General features: G+C 40.5%; 1 protein-coding gene across 2 annotated transcripts in view; it reads right to left on the reverse strand.

Annotated features, from left to right (window-relative positions):
- The window catches only part of ALG9 (ALG9 alpha-1,2-mannosyltransferase), a 118,129-nt gene that overhangs the window by 54,547 nt on the left and 35,613 nt on the right, over positions 1-27,969 (reverse strand). For both annotated transcript variants that reach the window (XR_016038965.1, XM_088842928.1), the window contains exons 9-13: positions 20,813-20,935; positions 17,834-17,988; positions 15,449-15,578; positions 14,709-14,856; positions 13,433-13,562 (exon numbers count right to left, since the gene is read on the reverse strand). Coding sequence is in view for 1 of the 2 variants with exons in the window: in XM_088842928.1 (XP_088699054.1) it covers positions 13,433-13,562; positions 14,709-14,856; positions 15,449-15,578; positions 17,834-17,988; positions 20,813-20,935 (686 nt within the window). In the remaining variant the exon portion in view is untranslated. The remainder of the gene's footprint in view (positions 1-13,432; positions 13,563-14,708; positions 14,857-15,448; positions 15,579-17,833; positions 17,989-20,812; positions 20,936-27,969) is intronic.

The following is a 27,969-nucleotide window of genomic DNA, read 5'->3' on the forward strand; positions in this document are numbered from 1 at the left end:
AGAACTCTCTCTCCTACTGAACTGTGAGGAAATGATTTATGGGTTTCTCTAAATTCATCTTTAGGTCTATTAAAATAACGTATGTGCACAGTTCAAAATTTACATGGTACAAGAAGCTTATTAGGAAAAACAGCAGTATATTCTCATTGCCTGGTCCCACGTCCCAGAGGCAACTTACAGCTCTTCCAATGCTTTCTTCTGGTAGCTTTTGATTTTTCAATTATTAAATAATAATAATATACATTAGCTTCTTTTGGTACTTAGTAATCTGGGTACGAATCATTTCTTATTCATCATTTTAGGTACACTTTGTGGGCTCTTTCAAACTGAAAAGCAGGATCTTTTAGTTCTTGGGCAATTTCCTTACATTTTTTTCTTTGGCAATTTTCTTTTTTCCATTTCACTTGTTCTCCCTCTCTGGACCTCCTATTAGCTAGATGCTGGATTCTCTGATCTTTTTTCCTTTTCCTATTTTCTCTTTGTTTTTCTGTTCTGTTTTTGTACTGTTACTGTATTGAAGATTTCAACTCTGACCTCTAATCAAGCTATTATTGATTTTTTAAATCTCTATTATCTTATTTTTAATTTCCAGAATTTTCTGACTGTTTCCTTTTCAAAATACATGCTTTTGTTTTATGGTCCCCAAACTTTTCCTTTAACCTATCGGGGAACGCTGGTTAAAAAACTTTTTTTTCCTGCTTCTTACAGAGTTTTCCAAATTCCTTTTTATCCCCATAAACTTTTCCTTTCCTTTTCCACTTGTTCAGGACTTTTCTTCAATGACAGGAGACTATGTTTCTTGTCGCCTTTGAATCTTTAGCATAAAATTTAGAACAGTAAAGAGTGAGATAATGAGTAGATGGATACAGAAGGAACAAGATGAAACACATCTGAAAACAGTGAAGAATAAACATGACAAACGACTGGAGAGAACGCTCATTGTGCTAATGAGACTTACACGTCGCTCTTTTTTAAGCTGGTGATCTAGGACTGCCAGGGATGCACCTGTGCACAGACAGGCTCTCAACTGGATGGACATGGCCGTTTGTCCAAACCTCAGCAATAACCAAATTATTTAATTTTCTTTTTGTAAAAAAATAAATTCTTTAACGCTCCTTCTGTCTGGAAGAACTGAACATATTACTTCATAATTTCTTTGCCACAGCAGCATTCTCTTTTCGTTTTAGGTTTTTAAAAAAAAAATTTTCCCTCATAGCTTGCAGTAGATAAACCAAATCTATTTCTTTGAAGCAATCTACAGCTAGTTTTCAGAGAGAGCAGCAAAAGTAGTCTTAGATGGAGTGACTGAAATGAATGAAGAGGCCAGAAGCCTATGAGGTAAAAAAAAAAAAAGTAACAGAAAATCTATCTTCCAACTCTGAGTAGAAGGTTCTTGTGCTTAAAGACAAAAACCTAATATCAGCTGACTGCATGCTGAGTTTTGTTTGTAAAGCCTACCAGAGATCTTGGTAGTTTCAAAGATTTAATATCTATAGCCCTTATTATGGTAATTTTTTAAAATTGTGAAATTAAAATATCATTTGTTATCAAAATATCTTTAAAATGCATTTTAAAAATCACTTATAACACTACCACCCAAAGAAAATCAACATTAACCTATTAGTTTATGTTCTAGGATTTCGTCTTTGGAGATAAGGATTTTTCTTCATAAAATCTGGATCATACATTTTACTGTGACTATTTAGAATCTGAGATTTCTCGGTTTGAACCACTGGTAACACCAAGTGACTACTGCCCCTTAAGGCTAAGAGAATCAGAAAGAATAGTTTCTTCTCTAGATTTTATCAATATCTCAGCGCACAATCTGAGACCATACTCCATACCACATCATCTACAATTCAAAAATCAAAAGGCTGGATTTGTAACCAAAGAGCTCATTTTTTTTTTGTTTCTTCAGATTTAATCATTCTTTCTTGCATCAAAAATAACAAAATTGTAGGGTGACATTAACACATGATGGTGAAACAAAAATGTGTTTCATTTCATTAGTCACAGGCTACATATCAACCAGCTGTCGAAGCTAAAAATAAGCCTCAGTTTAAAATTTTGTAAAATACCAGCATTTAAGACTCATTTTGAAAGAAATGTAACTTCATTTCTAACAACCCACTGGAAGCTTTGAAGAAGAAAAAATCAGCACCTCTAAAGAAAAAGAAAAAGAAAGGTGGTGGGAGGGGAATTAAAATGATTTATTGATAATCAGTATCGCATTGTTTCCATCTTATCAGGAAGATATAAGGATATTACACATAAAGGATGACAATTTAAGGCCACCTCAGAGGTAAACAAAAATACAGACTCTAGAAAGAAGAGGCCTGAGCCAGAGATCAAGACATCAACAATAAAAGGTGTGCGCTTTGGTGGGGAGTAGTGGGCCAAGGGGATGGGGCAGTAATGCTCTCACAGCTTTTTTTTCACAGGGGTTTTGCCAGAGATGGAGTGTGCAGCCATGTCTTCTCAATTCTCAAACGTCACACTCAGGTGCCATGACACAGATGCTCATCTCCTTTGGGGCATAAACAGCAGACAGACTTCCATGTCTGGTCATTAGGTCACATGGCCCAGAAATCATGTTTCAAGATAACATTTGCCACCATGAAATATCTTGATTAGAAAACAGGTCATGGGAGAAGCTGAAATCTAAAACTGCAATTGGAAGTTAGGTGTAGCTACAGCAAATTAAAGATGCAAAGCTATTTCAAGGGTCTCAGAAACCCATGAAATCATATAAGAATAAAATACACTTCACTGAATTCTAGAAAAGAATCCCAGGTTCTCCTAACTCCCAGCCCAGTCAGTGCTCTTGCCACTACATCATTTTGCCAGACATCAATATGATCCTGTGATCATCTCTCTCTCTCTTTATTTTTTGCAATAGGAACTCTGGGGCCTAGGATGAAACATCTGATAGGGAAGGATTTCAAGTATTTTTCTGGATTTTCATTTCTTTTATATATACTAAAATTAAATTTTAAAAAGTAATTGTCACCCAGAGTCACAGATTTATAGTTTTATTGCCTCCCATCAAGCCTTAATAAATGTATATTTGTTGAATGAATCTTTAAATTCACAAGTAAAAATTTACTTCACTATAAAAACGTAAACTCACAGGTAAAATGCTGGGGTCATTCAATCACTAAAGATCATGAAAACATCACTTCATTTCTAAATGCCCACACAATGGATATGAGTGAATTAACTTTAAAGAAGCATTTTGAACATACTTCAATTCAGAGTGGATTCCAATTTTACTCTACTGCACATAGTACAGCAATTTTAATCTGCCTGCTCTGCTACTCAAGGCTAATAACAATTAGCAAGGATATCCATCAGATAATTACTTTTCTCCTCAAATAAGGACTTTGAATAAGAGTAGGAAAAATGATTAAAAGAGAGAAAAAAGGAAGGAACAGATTAAAAAAAGGGAGTGAACACCAATCATTTCTTTTGATAAACACAATAATTATATAAAATATCTGGCATACATGTAACAGAGCTCTAGAAATGAAAAATAACTTCTTAAAAATGTAATGCTCAACCACTTAAGGGTCTACTCTGTCCTTCTACATGAAAGAACAATTAACCATTGCATGGAAACATATATTCAAGTGATATATTATACATGACTCCAGAAGTAACAGGAGGCATGAAAAGAATGAAAATAATACTGGAGGATCCTGAAATCAAGCTTTTATCCTAGGACTAACCTTTGTCAGGTTACAACCCAAGCCTCAGTTTTTTCACCCATAAACTGAAAAAGATCTTTAAACTTTATGATACATATACCTTCCAAAACCATAATTCTTTCCACTGGGTAAAAGGTAAAAGTGGGGATAAAGATGAAAAAGATATACGATCAGTTCTGTTCTAACATCTGTTTTGAATATGCACATTTGTTCCAATGCAACTGAACAATGTGAGCATAACTCACTTTCCACGTTTGCTTATGTATCATTTAATCCACAAGAAAAACTAGATGAATCCAGAAAACTGCACTCAATTGAACCAATCAGTCCAGATACATACAAATATACATACATACACACTCAAATATCTCCCAGCTTCTTCAGTTCACTGCGTGTTATGAGCCACACCCTTCCACATCATCCATATTTGGTATTACACTTTCTGTCATATTTCAGATAACCCTTACTTCACAAGCTACAGTCCTCCTAATGCCACTTCAAGAAGCACACCTGAGGTCTCCTTCAAGGTAAACTTCCATATTACTGTAGCATTTATGCATTTTTAGCCATTTAACACATATAATGCAGCCAAAGATGGAGAAGCTCTATTCCGTCAGCAAAAACAAGACCGGGAGCTGACTGTGGCTCAGATCATGAACTGCTTATTGCCAAATTCAGACTGAAATTGAAGAAAGTGGGGAAAACCACTAGACCATTCAGGTACGAACTAAATCAAATCTCTTATGACTACACAGTAGAAGTGAGAAATAGATTTAAGGGACTAGATCTGATAGACAGAGTGCCTGATGAACTATGGACGGAGGTTCATGACATTCAGAGACAGGAATCAAGACCATCCCCATGGAAAAGAAATGCAAAAGAGCAAAATGTCTGTCTGAGAAGGCCTTACAAATAGCTGTGAAAAGAAGAGAAGTGAAAAGCAAAGGGGAAAAGGAAAGATATACTCATTTGAATGCAGAGTTCCAAAGACTAGCAAGGAGAGATAAGAAAGCCTTCCTCAATGATCAATGCAAAGAAATAGAGGAAAACAACAGAATGGGAAAGACCAGAGATCTCTTCAAGAAAATCAGAGATACCAAGGGAACATTTCATGCAAAGATGGGCTCAATAAAGGACAGAAATGGTATGGACCTAACAAAAGCAGAAGATATTAAGAGGAGGTGGCAAGAATACACAGAAGAACTGTGCAAAAAAGATCTTCATGACCCAGATAATCACGATGGTGTGATCACTCACCTAGAGCCAGACATCCTGGAATGTGAAGTCAAGTGGGCCTTAGGAGGCATCATTATGAACAAAGCTGTGGAGGTGATGGAATTCCAATTGAGCTATTTCAAATCCTGAAAGACGACACTGTGAAAGTGCTGTACTCAATATGCCAGCAAATTTGGAAAACTCAACAGTGGCCACAGGACTGGAAAAGGTCAGTTTTCATTCCAATCCCAAAGAAAGGCAAGGCCAAAGAATGCTCAAACTACCGCACAATTGCACTCATCTCACACGCTAGTAAAGTAATGCTTAAAATCCTCCAAACCCAGGTTTCAGCAGTACGTGAACCGTGAACTTCCAGATGTTCAATCTAGTTTTAAAAAAGGCAGAGGAACCAGAGATCAAATTGCCAACATCCGCTGGATCATCGAAAAAGCAAAGGAGTTCCAGAAAAACATCTATTTCTGCTTTATTGACTATGCCAAAGCCTTTGACTGTGTGGATCACAATAAACTGCGGAAAATTCTGAAAGAGATGGGAATACCAGACCACCTGACCTGCCTCTTGAGAAACCTGTATGCAGGTCAGGAAGCAACAGTTAGAACTGGACATGGAACAACAGACTGGTTCCAAATAGGAAAAGGAGTACATCAAGGCTGAATACTGTCACCCTGCTTATTTAACTTCTATGCAGAGTACATCATGAGAAACGCTGGGCTGGAAGAAGCACAAGCTGGAATCAAGATTGCCGGGAGAAATATCAATAACCTCAGATATACAGATGACACCACCCTTATGGCAGAAAGTGAAGAGGAACTCAAAAGCCTCTTGATGAAAGTGAAAGAGGAGAGTGAAAAAGTTGGCTTAAAGCTCAACATTCAGAAAACTAAGATCATGGCATCTGGTCCCATCACTTCATGGGAAATAGATGGGGAAAGAGTGGAAACAGTGTCAGACTTTATTTTTTTAGGCTCCAAAATCACTGCAGATGGTGATTGCAGCCACGAAATTAAAAGACGCTTACTCCTTGGAAGGAAAGTTATGACCAACCTAGACAGCATATTGGAAAGCAGAGACATTACTTTGTCAACAAAGGTCCGTTCAGTAAAGGTTATGGTTTTTCCAGTGGTCATGTATGGATGTGAGAGTTGGACTATAAAGAAAGCTGAGCACTGAAGGATTGTTGCTTTTGAACTGTGATTTTGGAGAAGACTCTTGAGGGTCCCTTGGACTGCAAGGAGATCCAACCAGTCCATCCTAAAGGAAATCAGTCCTGGGTGTTCATTGGAAGGACTGATCTTGAAGCTGAAACTCCAATACTTTGGCCACCTGATGCAAAGAGCTGACTCATTGGAGAAGACCATGATGCTGGGAAAGATTGAGGGCAGGAGGAAAAGGGGACAACAGAGGATGAGATGGTTGGATGGCATCACGAACTCAATGGACATGGGTTTGGGTGGACTCTGGGAGTTGGTGATGGACAGGGAGGCCTGGTGTGCTGCGGTTCATGGGCTCGCAAAGAGTTGGACACAACTGAGCGACTGAACTGAACACATATAAAACTATCCTTCTGTTTTTGTTAGGCTGCTATATGAAAAATGCTAGTGGAGGTGATGGAATTCCAGCTAAGATGGAAAAGCCTAAAAGATGAATCTGTTAAAGTGCTGCACTCAGTATGTCAGCAAATTTGGAAAACTCAGCAGTGACCATGGGACTGGCAAAGGTCAATCCCAAAGAACCACAATGCCAAAGAATGTCCAAACTATCATATAATTGCGCTCATTTCACATGCTAGCAAGGTTATGCTCAAAAATACTTCAAGCTAGGCTTCAGCAGTCCATAAACTGAGAACTTTCAGATGTACAAGCTGGGTTTACAAAAGGCAGAGGAACCAGAGATCAAATTGCCAGCATTTGTTGGCCCATGAAGAAAGCAAGGGAATTCCAGAAAAGCATCTACTTCTGTTTCACTATGTTACACTTTGTGTGGATCACAACAATCTGCAGAAAATTCTTAAAGTGATGAGAGTACCAGATCACCTTACCTGTCTCCTGAGAAACCTGTATGTGGGTCAAGAAGCAACAGTTAGAATGGGACACAGAAAAACTGACTGGTTCAAAATTGGGAAAAGAGTATGTCAAGGCTGTATATTTTCACCCTACTTATATAACTTCTATGCAGAGTACTTCATGTGCACTGTTGTACATGCGATGTTGCGCTGATGAGTCACAAATCTGGAATCAAGATTGCTGGGAGAAATATCAATAACCTCAGATATGCACATGATACCACTCCAATGGCAGAAAGGGGCTTCCCTGTGTGGCTCAGTAGTAAAGAATCCGCCTGCCAATGTAGGACAGGTGGGTTTGATCCCTGGGTAGGGTAGATCCCCTGGAAAGGGAAATGGCAACCCACTCCAGTATTCTTGCATGGGAAATCCATGGACAAAGGAGTCTGGCAGGCTATCATACATGGGGTCCCAAAAGAGTAGGACATGACTTAGCGACTAAACAACAATGGCAGAAAGGGAAGAGGAACTAAAGGGCCTCTTGATGAGGGTGAAAGAGGAGTAAAAAAGCCGGCTTGAAACTCAACATTAAAAAAACTAAGATCATGGCAACCAGTCTCATCACTTCATGGCAAATAGAATGGGAAAAAGTGACAGATTTTATTTTCTTGGGCTCCAAAGTCACTGTGGATGGTGACTGCAGCCATGAAATTAGAAGACTCTTGCTCCTTGGAAGGAAAGCTATGACAAACCTAGATAGCATATTAAAAAACAGAGGCATTACTTTGCCAACAAAGGTCCATAAAGTCAAAGCTATGGTTTTCCAGTAGTCATGTACAGTTGTGAAAGTTGGACCATGAAGAAGGCTGAGCGCTGAAGAACTGATGCTTTCGAATTGTGGTGCTGGAGAAGACTCTTGAGAATCCCTTGGACTGCAAGGAGATCAAATCAGTTAATTCTAAAGGAAATCAATCCTGAATATTCACTGGAAGGACTGATGCTAAAACTGAAGCTCCAATACTTTGGCCACCTGATGCGAAGAACTGACTCACTGGAAAAGACCCTGATGCTGGGAAAGACTGAAGGCACAAGGAGAAAGGGGCACCAGAGGATGAGATGGTTAGATGGCATCACTAAATCAATACACATGAATCTGAGCAAACTCTGGGAGATGGTGGAGGACAGAGGAGCCTGGAGGGCTACAGTCAATGGGGTTGCAAAGAGTAGGACACCACTTAATGACTGAACAACAACAAATCTCTTCCATGTGTCACTGACAAAGTTTGTGAGTATTGTGTCCTTAACTCCATTTTTCCCACAAGATTTGTGGCTTTCCACACCATTATCTTTAGCAACCGCACATCATATTATAGCAGAACAGACTATATTCCTATTTGGGGAAAAAATTAATCAATGACCAGTTTTATTTTTTTTCAATGGTAACAGATGGACAAGCTTCTTGAAAATCTGCTTAAGCATTAAGCTAAAGTCAGAGAAAAATCTTTAAGCTCCCTCCTGAAGACATAATTTTTATTCCAAACTCTATCCATTGACTTCAGTTCAGTTCAGTCACTCAGTCGTGTCTGACTCTTTGTGACCCCACGAATCACAGCATGCCAGGCCTCCCTGTCCATCACCAACTCCTGGAGTTCACTCAAACTCATGTCCATTGAGTCGGCGATGCCATCCAGCCATCTCATTCTCCATCGTCCCCATCTCCTCCCACCCACAATCCCTCCTAGCATCAGAGTTTTTTCCAGTGAGTCAACTCGTCGCATGAGGTGGCCAAACTATTGCAGTTTCAGCTTTATCATCAGTCCTTCCAATGAACACCCAGGATTGATCTCCTTTAGAATGGACTGGTTGGATCTCCATTGACTTAGTAGTTCCCAAATCAGATACCAGATTTGGAACCAGAATGTTATCATTCACCTTGAAATAGTGAACAAAAATTTGGATTTGTCAAGAAACAGAGGAGACACTGAATGTATCTTCTAAATTCAGACCTTGATTCTGAAAGAGAATCTTGATAGGTACCACTGAATAATGCCACCCGTTCAATAACGGGATGTTCAACAGCTACTCAATAACTATCATGAAAGAATACACAGCAAAAAAAACAACTGCTGCAGTATAATAACAATACAGTAGAAACCACAGAACCTTTACACACACTCCTAATTCTTGCTAGACTCAGAGGTAACAGAGCATAGGGAAAAGCAGGAGGTCAGGTATGTTTCTTAGTTTCCATTCAGACAAGAAACAGGAGACAGACTGCATCACTTAGCATTGAAGCCAAAGGTTGGCTAAAACCTGTTACTCAGAACCAAAGGGCAAATAAAAATAACGCTGCTATTCCGCATGCACAGGAAAGACAGAGAACACGATTGTTTTGCCTGTTTGAATGAACCTGTACTTAAAACCAGGACTGATAGCAGAAGTAACAAACACAAATGTAGTGCAACGTGAACTCTTTCAAGTCAGGCAAAGTTGTTTGGTCACTACAGTCTTGATCCTGGTACCAGTTCTTAAAGAACTACATTATTTTTCAAAATAATTGAGATTTTTGTTCACATACAAATACACATATGAATGAAAGAGAAAAAGGTGAAGAAAAAGAAACCATCAAAATGGTAATGCTGGTTTAATATTTGGGTAATTAGATTATGAGCTTCCCTAGTGGCTCATGATAAAGAATCCGCCTGCCAATGCAGGTGATGCAGGTTCAATCCCTGGGTCGGGAAGATCCCCTGGAGGAGGAAATGGCAACCCACTCCAGTATTCTTGCCTGGGAAATCGCATGGACAGAGGAGCCTGGAGGGTTATTGTCCATGGGGTTGCAAAGAGTTGGACATTGACTTAGTGACTAAACAACAGCAACAACAAATTAGATTACATCTGATTTCTTTTCTTATTGGTAGTGTTCATTATTTTATACAGTGTTTACTACTTTTATCATCAAAGGAAAACAAATATCTTTTAAACTGTTAACTGAAAGAAAGTAATCCCTGATCATAATTCGTGTAGAATCCACAGTAAGCCACCAAGTGTGTCTTCTGCTTTCCAGAGGGTCAAAGGTGAGTGGACTGGATCTGAAGGGCACTTCCCCCAGCACACAGGAAAACCCAGGGAACTCTGCAAGAAACTCAGTCACAAAAGGTACACGAGCACGGTGACAGACAACGTGCTCTCAGGGTGCATGGAGGGCCTGTTTGTCCCTGGGTTTCACACTCTGCTGACTCCCACAGCTATTCTGGAAAATCTTTACCTTTGGGGTAATACAGTCACCGGACAGTATCTTGAAGCAGAGAATACGGAAATATGGTCTAACCAGAGACAACCAATGACCAGGGCATACCAAATGTACAGCAGGCCACTGGAGTTTTGTTTTAATTGAAGTACAGTTGATTTACAGTATTTTATTAGTTTCAGATGTACAGCATAGTGATTCAGGGGAGTTTTGTGTTTCTGTAGATTATATCCCATTATAGATTATTATAAGATATTGGATGCAATTATAATTCCCTGTGCTATACAGTAAATCCTTGTTACTTATTCATATACAGTAGTTTGTACCTGTTAATCCTACACTCCTAATTTGTCCCCCTCACCCCCACTTTCCTCTCTGGTAACCATAAATCTGCATTCTCTGTCTGTGAGTCTATTTTTGTTTTGCATATAAATTCATTTGTATTATTTTTTAGATTCACATATAAGTGGTATCATATAGTATTTGCCTTTCTCTGTCTGACTTACTTCACTAAGCATAATATTCTCTAGGTTCATCCACGTTGCTGCAAATGGCAATATTTCATTTCTTTTAATGGCTGAATAATATCCCAGTGTGTGTATGTGTCTGTTGATACTGTAAATAATGCTGCTATGAACCTTGAGGTACATGTATCTCTTCAAATTAGCAATTTTGTTTTTTCCAGATATGTACCCAGAATTGGGATTGCTGGATCATATAGTAAGTCTATTTTTAATTTTTTAAGGACCCTCCATACTGTTTTCCACACTGGCTGCATCAATTTACATTCTCACCAACAGCGTAGGAGGGTTCCCTTTTCTCCACACCCTCTCCAGCGTTTATTATTTGTAGACTTTTTGATGATGGCCATTCTCACTGGTGTGAGATGATATCTCTCTGTGGTTTTGATATGCATTTCTCTAATAATTAGCAATGCTGAGCATCATTTCATGTGCCTGTAAGGACCTGCAGGTTTTATAGCCAGCTTTCTCTCAACACCATTATCCCAACCATGATGAATACGCATTCCTCAAGCCAGAAAGCATGTATAGATTAATGACTAGATATACAGCACTACTGTAGCCACTATGGTGAATACAAAAGAAACAGGAGCAGTCATTCTCTCCATAGCATTCACAGTGTGACAGCCAAAAACATGACATACACATCAGAAATATTTAAATGACATAAGACAACAAAGTTAAATGGCTAAATGAGCTACACAGATCAGCTTAAAGGAGGACACTGCTCACTATGGCTGTAAATAGTTGGGAAAGGCTTCGGGGAGGAAGAGTTCTGGTAGCATAAGAAGGCAGACAAGGGAAGTCCAGGCACCGTGACCAAGATAAGCAAAGTCACTGGGACAGAAAAATCAACAATGAGTCTGAACAGACTGTAATAAAACCAAGTTGGGGAACAATAAATTTAAGGAAGGAGAGATAGCTTTGGGCAGATTATAAATCCTCTTAAGGGTTCATTTACATCTAATCCATCAAATACACCATTATCAAATTAAGAACATTTGTGGGAAAATCTGTGTACAGACACTATGCTATGCTATATGTTACAGAGAGATATGATATCCAATCTCACATTAATCTTCCAAAAGTAGGTATCATTATTCCCACTTCACAGGCAGAAACTGAAATTAGTTAAACAGAGATGTTAACTAATTTACTCAAGGTCACCAGGTAGGCAACAGAGTTAAGAACCCAGGCCTACTTGACTCCAAAGTCCATAATCTTTTTTTTTTTAATTATCCTATACTATCTCTTCCCAAAACACAGCTGTGACAATATCACTCTAAATGTATTATATCTCCCCTCATCACAGCATATTCTCCTATGTTTCTGACTATCAAGTGTCCCCATGATGATACCCTGTGCATCAAAGCCTGCTCTCACAAGAGTATCTGCAGCTAAAATGAAAGTGGCTAAGAGCAGTTTATCCCACCCTGGAGTATTTCCACTATGACAGGAATCAGAGGCTTCAGTTAGAAAGAAACTCCAAGTCACTTCATGGAATACACTTCCTACCTTCTCAGGTAGCCAAGCCAAAAATGCATTTTATGATGTCCAGTTTCATAGCTTATAAAGCTAAAGTTCACACAGTAAGAATCTCACCCATAAACTGAGGGTGTCCACAGAAATCTAATCTGCCCCAATCCAGGAGACAAAAGGCCAGCGGTGGCTACAGGTTTGCTCTGAACGGGAATTGAAAGTCCTGATACTTCACACTTTAGGTATATGACATAAGGGAAATGCATTTGACATTTAAATTGTTAAATGTTTTCTAAACAGGTTGCCAAAAAAAATGTGCTTCCTAATAATTCTACAAAATGGTCCTTTGCCGTCTCTGGGAACCAGGAACATTATCTTTAGTGTTCTCACCTTTTCTGCAGTCAAAGATCCTACAGGTATCAAATGGTGAAAGTGTCATCTCTCAAAGGAACCTACATGGGCTTGCAGAATGGGTAAAGATGAGTGTGTAGAAGAGCATGGCCCTGACACACACTGCTTCATGGACTCGGTGTGAGAACCCTCACTGACTATCCACTTGCTAAAACCGGAATATACTAATAGTTAGCTCAAAGGTCGGAGAAGGCAATGGCACCCCACTCCAGTACTCTTACCTGGAAAATCCCATGAATGGAGGAGCCTGGTGGACTGCAGTCCATCGGGTCGCTAAGAATCAGACACGACTGAGCAACTTCACTTTCACTTTTCACTTTCATGCATTGGAGGAGGAAATGGCAACCCACTCTAGTGTTCTTGCCTGGAGAATCCCAGGGACGGGGGAGCCTGGTGGGCTGCCGTCTATGGAATCACACAGAGTCGGACACGACTGAAGCGACTTAGCAGTAGCAGCAGCAGCAGCTCAAAGGTCTATGGGTAACTTGAAAGTTCCCCAGGAAGTATTTTAACGGACCAAGGATGATAAGAGTTGCAGATGGCTTGAATTCAACATAAGAAATATTTCAAAATGGCTTGAATTCAACATAAGAAATATTCCGATCCAGCTTAGAAAATATGTCGAATATTTCACATAGAAAATAAAGGAGGTCATTTGAAAATAAAAATGACATTGTTCATTCTTTCTCAACAGAAGCTGTTATATCCCTCACCTTAAATAAATCACTTCCTAAAAAACTCTCGCTTCATCAAAGCTCTATGACGTATGCTAACAGATTTTAAGGGTGGAACTCTTGTCATAGTAAAAGAAGAACTATGCCCTTACGTATCTGGAGGGCTCCTCGAGGTTCTGGTCATTCATGTCAGTAGGAACAGTCCGGGTGGCCAGTGGTCCCTCTGCAAAAGGTTTTGGTAACTGGCCTCTGAACTCTGATGGAATGAACTGAAGCTGCCAACTGTCAGAAACACAAAGAATGAGAAAAACACAGGGGGCACAGATTGCTAAATGTACTTGAAATACATAAGCAAAAAAAGGAAATTTCATGTGAAAAATATTTCACTTGGAGACAAAATATTTCTGCGAAACCTTAGCCAGAGAGCACAGAGGCAGAGGTCACAATTCAATCCAAGAGCGTTGAGAAATTTTCAACTTGAGATCCCTCATCCCATTTCACCAACTCTCAGCAGTGAAATCTGCAACAGTGGTTATACCATCAAACAACCAGAGAAACATCAAAGTTCATTGCCAATTATCATGTGATCAGGGGACCTCTCAAAATTTAAGCAAGTTCATCAGGCGTAGAGAGGAAAGAGTGAAATGTAGGGACTCACTGTGGGAAAACTACTTTGTTCCTGAGTAATCCTCAAAAGTATCTTTAGTTATGAAACTGTTTCAGATGGAAAAGGCAAAGGCTAAAGCGAACACTTTAAAAAACAAGATTTAATTAATCATTAATGACTGATACAGGATCTTTATCAAGGAAAAAGACATTACCACCAGCTAAGCTGCTGCAGCCAGTCCCCAAATGGAACAACATGACTCATCTTAACCTGACTTCTCTTTTCCCTAAATAGGACTCTTCTCCGTCTGAGTAAGGCAGATACAAAGGAACTCGGAGCCCATGCTATCTATCACATCCAACCACAGGCAGCACAGAGGAAAGCGGTGCACAGGTCTTAGCCACAGCTTTCCCCAGGGTCCATATGTGGGAGAGAACATTCACTGTCACTGGACAACGCATGTGTCTTCTCTAAAAACACTCTAGACACCGAGAGTCTCTAAACCACTTTCAAAAGTGGGCTAACATGAGTTAGTCATAAAAATTTAAACACGGATCCTCAGGAAGAGCCATGAGCAGGAAGAAACCCAGGGCCCACAAGGTCCTCGGAAGCCCCCAGCCCTCTGCAGTCAGGGCAGCGCAGGGTGCATCACCAAACACAGGCCCCGGGTGCTCGGCACACTGCCCACGGCTGCCTGAGATGGTGAATCACGCAAACGCTCCTGACAAATCCAAAGCGGAGGTAAAACTGAGATGACATTGCCACAGATTTGCTGTTTCTACACCTTGATTTAGAACTCTGAGAATTAAAGGGCAACTTACTTCTCGGGCAGAAGGAAGCTGCTGGGAAAGCGATGCCACTCTTTTCCGACACAGACGTTGACAGGTCGGCCTTCAGGAACGGTGTGGATGGTGGGGTCTGTGGCAATTCGATAAAATTCTGGATACAAATCAAGGGGTCCATGATACCCTGGAAGGGAGAGAGGTGTGTGAAAGCCGAAGATGAGAGCGGTGAGATTCTGCTATTTAATTACAACGCATGTTACTGTCCCACTGGGCACACAGCAACTCCAGCAGGAAGCCCACTCAACTGGTATCAAATGCCTCTACAGTCAGGAAGATGATTACAGCAGAGTCCCAATCTTGGCCAGAAATCATTTGCTTTCTTGCCCTTCTCTATACCCTCCACCTTTCTAATTTCATGTTCTTTCAGCCCATTTCAATATTCTGGATCCAAATGAAGATTATAAGAAAGAATAAAATCATGGGACTTGAGCTATAACTCTGCATCCTATGTTTAAGGCTTCCTTAATTCATTCTCTAAAAGGAAAAAAATAAGACTAGAGAAGAAGTGTATAGTTAATCACACTAAAAGGAATTCTCAATCTTCTCTTCAGTCCTAAGGTACAGATGTCACATCCCATTCTTAATACAAAGTCCACAGGTTCTCCACACAGAAAAGTCCTCCCCCTCAGCTTAAGCTGAATTGTATTAAACACTCATGCGTCAAGCAAAAACCGAGGTAAAGTGAGTATGGATTAAGTCACCGTCTGTTTATCTACCTCTGAACAGTGCCACAGAGCGAGAAAAAGACAGGAGCCCGAACAGGAAGAGTGTCCCTAACGCCAGCCAATTCGAAGTCACGGTGTAATGCTCCAGGCGGTATCGCTGAAACACGAAGTGGTAACATTTCTAGAAAGAAAGAAAACTGATCAGAAAAAAAAGATACACCTTGCAGAATACACATCATCACAAGACATCATCATAACTAAGAGGAAGGAAGCAGCAAAAGAGGTTCTACCAAGAGTCTGAGCATTTGCGCACTCCACATTCTAAGGTTAAAGCAAACTGCTAAACTGTCTGTAGATCAGCCTCACCAGAGGGCTTGCCAAGAATGAAATCTCACCGGCTTCACAGGAAACTTATTTGGATATTTCCCTAGTGACTAAAGTCCTAATAATTTATTTTAAAAAATATTTAAATGAAAATGGCTTTTGGTAGTTTTTTGGGATTTTTTAAATATATGAAGTATGTCAATCTATTCTGATGTAACTGGTGATTAACCTTCACTTTCCTTACTGACACATTTTCATCAAAGTTTTTAGTAACAACAAAATGTCTCATGACCAAACAAGAAAGAAACAGAATTCCCCTCATGGAACGTTAGGAAAATGCTGTTAATTATATGCTACAAACTAGATGAATATCGTTAAGAATATATACACACCTGCATGAGTTCTGCAGCCTTTCAGCACCTTCCCATGAGATTTCCTTCCTGCCTTTTTTCCCTCTCAGACTAGAACTACTTTTGGAAAGCAATTTTGCAATACATAACAAGGGCCGTAAATACGTTTCAACTCCTTTCATACTTTTTTGAATCTTTCCTAAGGAAACCATCCAAATACCTAAACAAAAATATTTATCCTAGCATTATTTATAATACTGAAATAAGTGAGCAACCTAAACTCTAACACAAATTATGTCTAACCATTATATATAACCAATTCAATATATTATGTATTACATAATAATGTTATATATTATATCCAACTCAGAACACTATATTGCTATCAAAATGATGCATATAGACACAGCAGTATAATGATATAATTATATTAAGAGGGATATAGTTACATGAACCTTAAACTACAATCATAATAGACCCCATTATATGATAGGCAAAAATGCTAGAAGGAGATTTTGTTAGGGTAGTAGGGCTGATTTTAGAGAGGTAAAAGAAAAATTATCTGTGATGAAGTTCAATTACTTTTATAATTAAAATTATTTTTAAAAACTATTGTCTAACTAGGATTTAAAAACTAACGAGGATGAGATTTTAAAACATTATGCTAAACAAAAGACGTCAATCACAAAAGCCCACATATTCTATGATTTCATTTATATGAAATGCCTGGAATAGGCAAAGCTATAGAGATACAAAGTAGATTAGCTGTTGTTTGTGGCTGAGGAGATATTGGGGGAGGGGGCAGCTACACCAGCTAATGGATACAGCTTTTTGAGATGATGAAAATTCTGCAAGCTGACTGGAGTAATGCTTACACACATCTGTGAATAGCCTAGAAAACACTGTATCGTATACTTTAAATGAGTAAACTCTGTGGTCTGTGAATTGCGCATGCATGTGTGCTAAGTCGTTTCAGTCAGACTCTTTGCGACCCTATGGGCTGTAGCCCGCCAGACTCTTCCGTCCATGGGATTCTCCAGGCAAGAATACTGGAGAAGGTTGCTGTGCCCGCCTCCAGGGGATCTTCCCCACCCAGGGACTGAACCCTCATCTCTTTCATCTAACCTGCATTGGTAGGCAGGTTCTTTACCACTCGCACCACCTGAGCAGCCCTTGTGAACTATATCTTGTCATAAATCTGTTAAGGAAAAAAACCTATTACCCAAATTGTTCCTTTTTTAATAATTGCAAATGGAGCAGAGGTTTTAAAAAAAAAAAGGAGTCCGACACTTCCAAGGCCATAAATACAGAAATATTCATGATTAGTTCTGACCTGGACAGGTTTTAAGCCAGGATTACAATGTCCCATATTGCTAACTGCCTGAAGTAACCCCAAACACCTGAGCCAGTTTCATTCAGGTTTCATAACTGAAGAACAGACATTCCATCAGCTCTGCTGTGCTGCTACCATTCTATGCTAGGCCTATATAATGACTTTAAAAAATTCTTTTCATAGCAATTGGATTCTTACTGGCAAGAGAGAGAAAGTATTACTAACACAAATTAACACTGCAAATATGTGATCAGCAAACAACAGTACAAACAATACCTAAGCACTCAAAGTTTTATAATATGATCTGTATCAACTTTAATGTATGGATAACATATCTTAGGTGGAAGCATTCCATAATTTGCCTTTAAGCTTTTTAAATGATTTAATGTGAAACAGAATGAAGCAGACACACATTTCCCTGAAACTCACCTGAAGTGCAGAAAGGGCCACAGCACCGCAGAGACATATAAGTGGATACACAGGGAAAAGAAATCTCTCCTCTTTGTGAGGCTGGATGAAGAAAATTATAAACCAAATATACATTGGAGCCAAGGTAAGCCAATATGGGTGGCCTAAATTCTGAACTGTAAAACACAGAAAAAAAATTTCCACCTTTCACCATATTTGACCAAAACAGCACGTTTACTTTCAAAGTTCTCTTGATCTCAAACTTAGGCATATACCCTAGGGTGCCCCACTGTTTTATTCACACTTTCTCTGATATAATTAAGGAATCAAATGGAAAGAGGTATATACTTCTCAGCTCTCCCAAGAGATCTAACATTTAAAGGTAGGTACAATACTGGATTTAGCTGGAACACAAATGAATGTCAGGTGAATGGGTAATAGAGCTGAACAATTTCTATACTGGATGAAGAAAAAAAAAACGCTTCTCTCTAGAGAGAGAGAAGAGTCCTGCCACTAAGACTAAAGATTCTTGTGATTAACCAAAAGCGTAACATAAATTCATTTCTTAGACTTTAATTCTTCTGTTTACCACATTAATCTTCTTACGTATATACCAAATAGCTATAGATCAAAGGAAAGAAACAAAGTTGGATTCTCAAACTCATCACTGGTTTCTGTCAAGCTACAAATGACAAAGAGTTTGTTTCAAAGAAAATATAAAACCATTCTTAAAGGAAGTTTGCTGATCGAGTTTTCTCTCCTGTTTGGTAATACCCACCGACTCTGTACCTCAAAATTAAAGCCAAGAATATATTTTAAACCATATGAAAGAATTGCAGGAATTTAATGAACACTAAGACCCAAGCACCTGCTGGAAAGTTCCTGTGGTCATGGATAGGTACATGGACACTGAGTGATAAGCCTACAACCCACAGTGAAGGCATCTCAAACTGTGCTCCTATTAGAGGTAACGAGTAGTACATGGGAATCACCGACCAAGGGTGGACAGACAGCGCCCCCTGGTGTCCATTATGTCTACAATGAGCGAGTTGAGATGAAAGATCAGGGTTGTCATCAGAGCCCACCTTAACATTGCTTAACCCAGTGCTCCTTAGTTATACATGCTTTTGAAAAAACAGGTGGTTTTTTTTGGCCTTGAGACATGCAGGATCTTAGTTCCCCAGCCAGGGATCAGGGATCAACCCTGCACCACCTGCAGTGGAAGCACAGAGTCTTAACCATCAGAGAAGTTCCTGCAGAAATTCTTTAAGAATAAACATTCTTGAACTGCAATAACAAGTTTATCTTTTTTTCACTTATGAAATTTTAGGCTATAATTCAGGATATTTCCCTTTCCAAGAAGTATTTTAGGTTGGAATTTTCTTTATTATAAGAAAAAAAGTTTACCTTCTACAAGTAAACAATCTTTTCTTCTTTTGCATCTTAGAAGCTAACATATTTTTAAAATATGGCCTAAAATTTTGGAACATCCTCTATAAAACATTTATAGTTTGTTACACTATGTTAAACATATTGTTGCTGTTATAAAATATGCGCTGCTGCTGCTGAGTCGCTTCAGTCGTGTCCAACTCTGTGCGACCCCATAGACGGCAGCCACCAGGCTCCGCCGTCCCTGGGATTCTCCAGGCAAGAACAATGGAGTGGGTTGCCATTTCCTTCTCCAGTGCATGAAAGCGAAAAGTGAAAGTCGTTCAGTCGTGTCCGACTCTTCGCAACCCCATGGACTGCAGCCTACCTGGCTCCTCCATCCATAGGATTTTCCAGGCAAGAGTACTGGAGTAGGCTGCCATTGCCTTCTCCGTGAATGGTTACAAAATATACAAAATGTATACAGAAAAAACAGAGTCCTCAATTTCTTACTAGGTGGACATGTGGGTACATGACACAATTTTAAACCAAAACTGGATTCCTACTTTAGAGAACAGCTTAATATACCGTTTTTATACTTATATCACAAGCATTTACAAATCTTCCACAAGTATAAATTATTTTTATAGTCAGAAAAAGCTACTTTTCAAAAAAAAGAAAAGAAAAGTGATCCTTAATAAACACAAGGAATGGAGGAATGCATTAATACCTCAAGGGAACAAGCAGCTGAATCCAAACGTGGGACACTATGTACGTAAGATGAGTGACGTGGTTTCTTTAGAAATCTTCAGGACAAAGGTGAGGGGGAAACCTCTAGAAAAGCTTGTGAAACCTAACACCAAATTCAGTACATGACTCATCTAGATCCTGCTTTAAACAAACTATAAAAGTTTTTTTTCAGACAGTGTAGGAATCTAAATACTACCTGGGCATTAGATGATATTAAGAAAAAACTGTTAATTTTGTTAGATAATGGCATCACGGTTATGTTACAACAAAAGTTCTAAAACAAAGCAAAAGTGACTCTGAAGGCTGCTTTCATATTCTATGAACTCAGCAGACTCTTTACAAACCATTAACTGTAGAAAAGCAGAATGGGGAATGGTAGGGAAGGATCATATGGCATCCAAACCATACCGAAAAGTTGGAAATTAAATCTTCTTCCAAAACCCAAATGAATTTCTGCTCAGCTCTGTCTTCCAATCAGAGCAAACACCAAATGTGGGGGAATCTCTACATGGCTTAGTTTCCAGATTTTTGGTTGAATTTCCCAGAGATTATTTGCTTCTAGTGTTGATCATCTTAAGCAATTTACCATGCTAACATACACTTCTTTAAATAGGCTTATCTCCCAAGGTTTTTTAAATGCTTTTGCCTCCCCAGATGATTCTGTAAATCATACAGACTTCCTCACTTGCAATTATTAACCAGATTATCACATAGGTTAACACAGGTTGAATAAACTATAAACAGAAATGGAAAAATGCAATAAGCCAACCATTTCCATAGGAAGAAAATGGAAAATAAAATAAGTAGATTGTTTTTACTTCTTGGTATACATTGTTACTTCTCTTCCCTTCCCACAAATCTATCTTTCCTTATTCCACTTACCATGAAATCTCTGCAGTAGGTATTCCATGAGAGAAGTCAATGGTAAGACCAGGAGGGCTAAAGCAAAGACTACATTAAAATTCAGAAATCCATTAATTAAATAGAAATACCATGGTTCTGTGCCTGAGGGAAATAGAGAGACAAGAAATCATTAGTGGATGCCTCCGATACCTACTACAATTGACTCACAGTGTTCCTTGTCAAGTAAATTGGATGATCCAGTACCTCATGTAAGTGAGAGCCCACAAGCCACTCTCCCCCACCTTAGAAATCAGGGTTCAAATATTTAGCTATCATGACCACTATTTGTTGTTGTTGTTCAGTCGCCAAGTTGTGTCCAACTGTTCGAGACCCCATGGACTGCAGCACACCAGGCTTCCCTGTCCCTCACCATCTCCCAGAGTTTGTCCAAATTCATGTCCATTTAATTGGGGATGCCATCCAACCATCTCATCCTCTGTCACCCTCTTCTCCTTCTGCCATCAATCTTTCCCAGCATCAGGATCTTTTCCAGTAAGTCAGCCATTCACATCAGGTGGTCAAAGTACTGGAGCTTCGGCTTCAGCATCAGTCCTTCCAAGAGTATTCAGGGTTGACATACTTTAAGATTGACTGGTTTGAACTCCTTACTTTCCAAGGGACTCTCAAGAGGCTTCTCTAGAACCAAAATTTGAAAGCATCAAATCTTCGGCGTTCTGCCTTCTTTATTGTTCATCTCTAACATCTGTACTCCAGTACTCTTGCCTAGAAAATCCCTTGGACGGAGGAGCCTAGTAGGCTGCAGTCCGTGGGGTCGCTAAGGGTCGGACACGACTGTGCGACCCCATAGACAGTAGCCCACCAGGCTCCCCCATCCCTGGGGTTCTCCAGGCAAGAACACTGGAGTGGGTTGCCATTTCCTTCTCCAATGCGTGAAAGTGAAAAGTGAAAGTGAAGTCGCTCAGTCGTGTCCGACCCTTAGCGACCCCATGGACTGCAGCCTACCAGGCTCCTCCGTCCAAGGGATTTTCTAGGCAAGAGTACTGGAGTGGGTTGCCATTGCCTTCTCCATCTGTACAGGAGTACTGAACCACTATATCCAGCCCAAATTGCCAAGCCCAAATGGGACTAATACTTTTCAGAAAACCAAACAATATAAATAGCTTAGCAGCGATATTGTGATTTATAATAAGAAGTATTTATTTGGCCTTCACTCCCATTCCTAGGAGAGAGGGCCTAAAACGACCTCCCTAAATCCTGAAGTGGTGATAAGTGTCTTTTTTTAATGCTAATTTGGGGACTTTTAGCAAAGTTAAGGAAAGTTATGACCAACCTAGATAGCATATTAAAAAGCAGAGACATTACTTTGCCAACAAAGGTCCATCTAGTCAAGGCTATGGTTTTTCCAGTGGTCATGTATGGATATGAGAGTTGGACTGTGAAGAAAACTGAGCACTGAAGAATTGATGCTTTTGAACTGTGGTGCTGGAGAAGACTCTTGCGAGTCCCTTGGACTGCAAGGAGATCCAACCAGTCCATTCTAAAGGAGATTAATCCTGGGTGTTCATTGGAAGGACTGATGCTAAAGCTGAAACTCTAATACTTTGGCCACCTCATGTGAAGAGTTGACTCACTGGAAAAGACTCTGATGCTGGGAGGGATTGAGGGCAGGAGGAGACGGGGACGACAGAGAATGAGATGGCTGGATGGCATCACCGACTCAATGGACATGAATTTGAGTGAACTCCAGGAGTTGGTGATGGACAGGGAGGCCTGGCGTGATTCATGGGGTCGCAAAGAGTCGGACACGACTGAGCAACTGAACTGAACTTAACTGAGGTAACCTCAGGATGGGGACTAGTTGTAACAGGAATCACCTAGTGATTGGAGGGTTAGAACTTTCAGTCCTGTCTTTCCCTCCTCTGGAAAGGGGAGAGGGTATAGCAATGGGGTTTAAACACCAATGGAGAGTGATTCAAGCAATGGTGCTCAAGTAATAAAAACCCAAAAGGACAGTGTTCAGAGGGCTACCTGGCAAGTAAACAGGTAGGGAGGCACAGGGGAGGGAGCAGGGAAAGTGAAAGTGAAGTCGCTCAGTCGTGTCCGACTCTTTGTGACCCCATGGACGGTAGCCCACCAGGCTTCTCTGTCCATGGGATTTTCCAGGCAAGAGTACCGGAGTGGGTTGCCATTTCCTTCTCCAGAGGATCTTTCCAACCCAGGGATTGAACTCAGGTCTCCCGCATTGCGTAGACGCTTTACCCTCTGAGCCACGAGGGAAGCCCAGGAGCAGGGAAGCACCACATATCTGCCTGCCCACCCTGCCCTATGCATCTCTTCCATCTGGCTTGTCTCCTTTCTAATAAACTGGTCAACAGAAGTAAATGTTTCTGGAGTCCTGGGAGCTGCACTGGCAAATTAACTGAACCTGAGAAGGGGGCTGCTGGAACTTCTAATGTGGTCAGTCAGAAGCCCACGTGACAACCTGGACTTTCAAACAGCACAAAGCGGAGGCCTCCCCACCGAGGGCTGGGGGATGGCGGGGTGGGTGCAGTCTTACAGGGCTGAGCTATGAGGGCCTTGCCCATCTGTTTATCCTATCACATTCTAGTATCCTTCCCCGTGATGTGCTCAACCACTTTTCAATAGTGTCTGTTGAAGGAGGACCTTCCACAAAAGGCAACGACTTGTTTTCCTGAGGAAAATCATGTTCAGAGACCCAGACCCTGCTCAACTTTTCGGATTCAGAATGCAACAACACGACTGAAAACACAAGCCTTGCTCACACAAGCTTTGATTCTTTAACTCCAAATCCTGAAACTCAAACGATGAGAGACAGCCCCCTCTGGCACATTCCGCCTGCTTTCATCTGCTCTTCCCTCCTGTGATTGCTTCAATCAGGCAGTGAATGACACACGCGGGTTTTAATCACTGTGTGTTGTGACACCCGCCTTGCACCACAGCAATTTCCTGCAATCAGCATTGCTTAAAAGGGTAATCAGGAGGCAGAGGAATACTCAGAAAAGCCTGACATTTCTGCAGCTTGCACAGCAAAATAAGATTAGAAACCAAACCTATAAGGCGAGAAACATCTAAGGGAGGAGGAAGATGCAGAGGAGACCCTGGGGAAGGACTCAGGTTCAACAGTGTGTCACCTTTAGGGAAAGCTCCCTCCTTCCTGTAGAAACCCAGGGATAGGGACTGTCCAGGAAGAGAGACTTTGTCCCAGGCCAAGCTCATTAGAGACATTTGTATCTTGTATTCTTTACAAATAACCTTTCAGGTTACAGAAAACCACCAGCCTGCTAAGTCACTTCAGTCGTGTCTGACTCTTTGCGACCCCACGGACTGTAGCCCGCCAGGCTCCTCTGTCCACAGGATTCTCCAGATAAGAAAACTGGAGTGGGTTGCCATATCCTTCTCCTACAGAAAACTACTGGATGGTTTTATTTTCAAAATGGAAAATACATGTCTTCTCTGGGTTTTAATTACCATTTAACAGCTGCACATTTCCTAAATTGAGTCCTTCAGAAGTCCAGTTTCCAGAAAAGTAAGTTTTCGCACAATCATCTCCTGATGTGTGTGGAGGCAATGCTATCAACCCTAGCTCACCTTTTTCTTTATAAAATTCTGGAAGTTTGACCCTGGGATGATAAAGCAGAGTGACTAGCAAACAGGGGGTCACCCTTCACATTATCTATTACAGATGCTGAAACATCAACAGATGAAAGCCTCTTTCTCTTGATCCTTGCTAATACATGCTTTTTCAAGGGAAGCGCTCTAGTGTTTGTCTCTTTACCACAATTTACTACGCCCTCCTGTTACGGCTGTCTATCTTTTTTACCAAGGAATACTGTATGCTGAGATGTGGAGCCAAAAGCATTAAGTTGGTAAACTCAATTATTTTTATCTGTTAGGAGCTCATAGATCAAGTTCACAGCTAGGCTGTGAACATTTCATAATAGACTGTTACCTCCCTGAAGGACTGGGTAGAAACTGGGGAATAAGTCAAGATTTGGGAAGGTTCAAGTGACAACAGTCTTAAAAACAAGGGCCAAAGGGGACAAAAAATAGTGAATTCTGATAACCAGTGTCCTCCCCTACTTGATGAGGCGTCTACCTTAAAAGAGTAAAATCCTGAATCTCTTTCCAGGGAGATATTCAACACTGCTCTCAGAAATTATCAAAAGTGAACTATGTATTGTAGAAAAAAATATGTCAGAATGACAAGGTAAGCATTTAACTCATGCAAAATGTAAGGTGAAAGGAAGCTGGAAGCAGGGTCTGTCTAGAGGGGGACTCACCTATCTCCCTTTTTATGCAAAGTGCCTTAATCCCTTTCATTCAAATGAGCTCAAGGGAGTTTTGTCAGAGACTAAAAAAAGAAGGGATAATGTTTATTGTTCCATCGGCTGAATGAAGGGGAACTATTTTATAGGCCTACAGTTTTACACAACTCTAGGAACTAAATTATAATAAATCATCCTTATAAATGTCAAATTTGTGCCGCCAAGAGGAAAAATCCACCGACGTTCAACACAAAAGATTAACAAAAGAAAGAAGGCTCTAGAACAGGTCATGCTAGCGGGGAACCTAAGCACGCCTCCAAAGCCTCCTCTGGGGCTTCATCCTCCGCTGCTGCAGGAATGGAAAGCCGTGGGCCTTCTGACCAAGGGCTCTATCCTTTACCTTCTGAAATCTCCCGTCCGTGGTCTGACAGATTTGATAAGACAGAAAGGCATGGATCGGATTGGATCCTAAGCTCCAAGTAGCATCCCTGAGCAGACCTGCTGTCGTTTTTGAGGGAAGAGCACTTCTTACACCCATCCTCCCACATCTGTCCTCCCACGCTTCTCCCGGGCCTGTGTTCTCATCAGAGAGCACAGCTCTTCACACAAAAATACTCAACCTCAACATTTGAGAACTTTAAATGTTACAAGGGGAAGAGGCCAAATCACTGCCAAGCCCTGTCACTTTCATTTTTGCAACACGAAATTTCACCTCTTTATCTCTGACCCCATAGAGACGTTTCAACTACAACTTTGCAACTTCCATGTCTACACTACTCTAAATTTCCTAAGCATCGAGTATTCTTGACCTCATCCAAGTAATAACTGTGAAAAATTGCCTCTGTCCCCTGGCTTCAAAAGACAAGAGTCAGTCCAGGCCTGGAATGTGTCATTAATAAATGCTATTTGGCCAAGAAAGTATAGAAAGGTCCCTTTGAAAACCAGGAACAAGAGAGAGAATAAATATTTACAGACTTCCCTCAATTTATGACGGGGTTAAGTCCTGATAAACCCATCAAAAACTAAAAACATCGTAAGTCAAAAACACATTTAAAACACCTAACATACCAAACATCGTAACTCAGCCTAGCCTACCTCTAACATGGTAAGAACACTTACATTAGCCTACAGTTGGGCAAAATTCACCTAATACCAAGCCTGTTTTATAAGACAGTGTTGACGGTCTCATGTAATTTACTGGCCACTGTACTGAAAATGAAAAGCAGAACGGTTGTCCAGATAAAGAATGGCTGTAAAAGCTTCCACGGTTTACCCTCACGACGAGTGGCTGACTGGGAAATGTAGCTCACTGCCACTGCCCAGCATCACGAGAGATACCTTATCGCCTACAGGAAAAAGATAAAAATTCAAAGTATAGTTTCTACTGAATATGTATTGCTGTCACACCATCATAAAGTCAAAAAAAATCGTAAGTTGAAGCACCATAAGCGGGGGTGGGTTCTAAGTAGCTTCAGTCACGTCCAACTCTTTGAGACCCCATGGACTGTAGCCCACCAGGCTCCTGTGACCATGGGATTCCCCAGGCAAGAATACTGGAGTGGGTAGCCATGCCCTCCTCCAGGGGATCTTCCTGACCCAGGGATTGAACCCGCATCTCTTATGTCTCCTGCACTGGCAGGTGGGATCTGTACCACTAGCACCACCTGGGAAGTCCCATAAGTTGGGGACCATCTGCATATTATTACAATCACAATGGAGAGATTGACATTATCTTGCTTATGCCTGTGTAGTTCTTACCTAAAATTGGCTAATGCTGTAAAACTACCTTAAGTTTTTGAAAATGAACTCAATATTCAATCTTTTTGTCTCAGCAGTCCAACATCTGACATTCTATTTTTCTGCAGTGTTCCCACCTAGTGTCTTCCTGGCAAACTCCTACTCTTCCTTCCAGCTCAGCTCAAAGACCACCCCCTCTAAGAAGTCTTTTCTGACACCAACAGATGAATTTGCTCCTTCAGTTCCCTAACTATCATTCCACTGCTGCACATAACACATTGGACTGTAATTACCTATTCATGTGTCTGCAGCCTTATCAGACAGCAAATTCTATGAGGAGCATAATCAATGCTCAAAAGCAACTGATTGAATGTTTCTCTAACTGAAGTCATTTATCCATTCATTCAAGAAGTATTTATAGGCTTACTAGGTTCTTATATGTAAGAAAACACTAAGAGATGTATGCAAAAACTATCAGCATAAAGCACTTAATCTAAAATTTTCAGATTAAAAAACTAGGTGCCATAGCTAACAAAGCACTTGAGGTGGGAGACTCTTAAAAAATAGCTGAAATAATGCCAAAAAGTGCCAAACAAGTTAAAGAGTTTCCATGACAAAGACAAGCTGTCTGACAACTGTACAGCAGCAAAGCATCTCTTAAAACATAAGTCTTAGGACTTCCCTGGTGGTCTGCTAGTTAAGAATTCACCTCGCAGTGCGGGGGACGAGGGTTTAATCCCTGGTGGGGGAATCAAGGTCTCACATGCCAAGACTATACTTTCAGGGATCATGTCTCTGCAGTCTAGATTCAGTGTAATCCCTATCCAATTACCAATGGCATTTTTCACAGAACTAGAACAAAAAATTTCACAATTCATATGAAAACACAAAAGACCCCAAATAGCCAAAGCAGTCTTGAGAAAGAAGAATGGAGCTGGAGGAATCAACCTTCCTGACTCCGCATTAAACTACAAAGCTACAGTCATCAAGACAGTACGGTACTGGCCCAAAAACAGAAATACAGACCAATGGAACAAAACAGAAAGCCCAGAAATAAACCCTTGCACCTATGGGCACCTTGTTTTTGACAAAGGAGGCAAGAATATACAATGGGGCAAAGACAGTCTCTTCAATAAATGGTGCTGGAAAAAC

The sequence above is a fragment of the Moschus berezovskii genome, chromosome 14, assembly GCF_049115385.1.
Source record: "Moschus berezovskii isolate FMDL1 chromosome 14, NW_MosBer_1.0, whole genome shotgun sequence".
NCBI lineage: Eukaryota > Metazoa > Chordata > Mammalia > Artiodactyla > Moschidae > Moschus > Moschus berezovskii.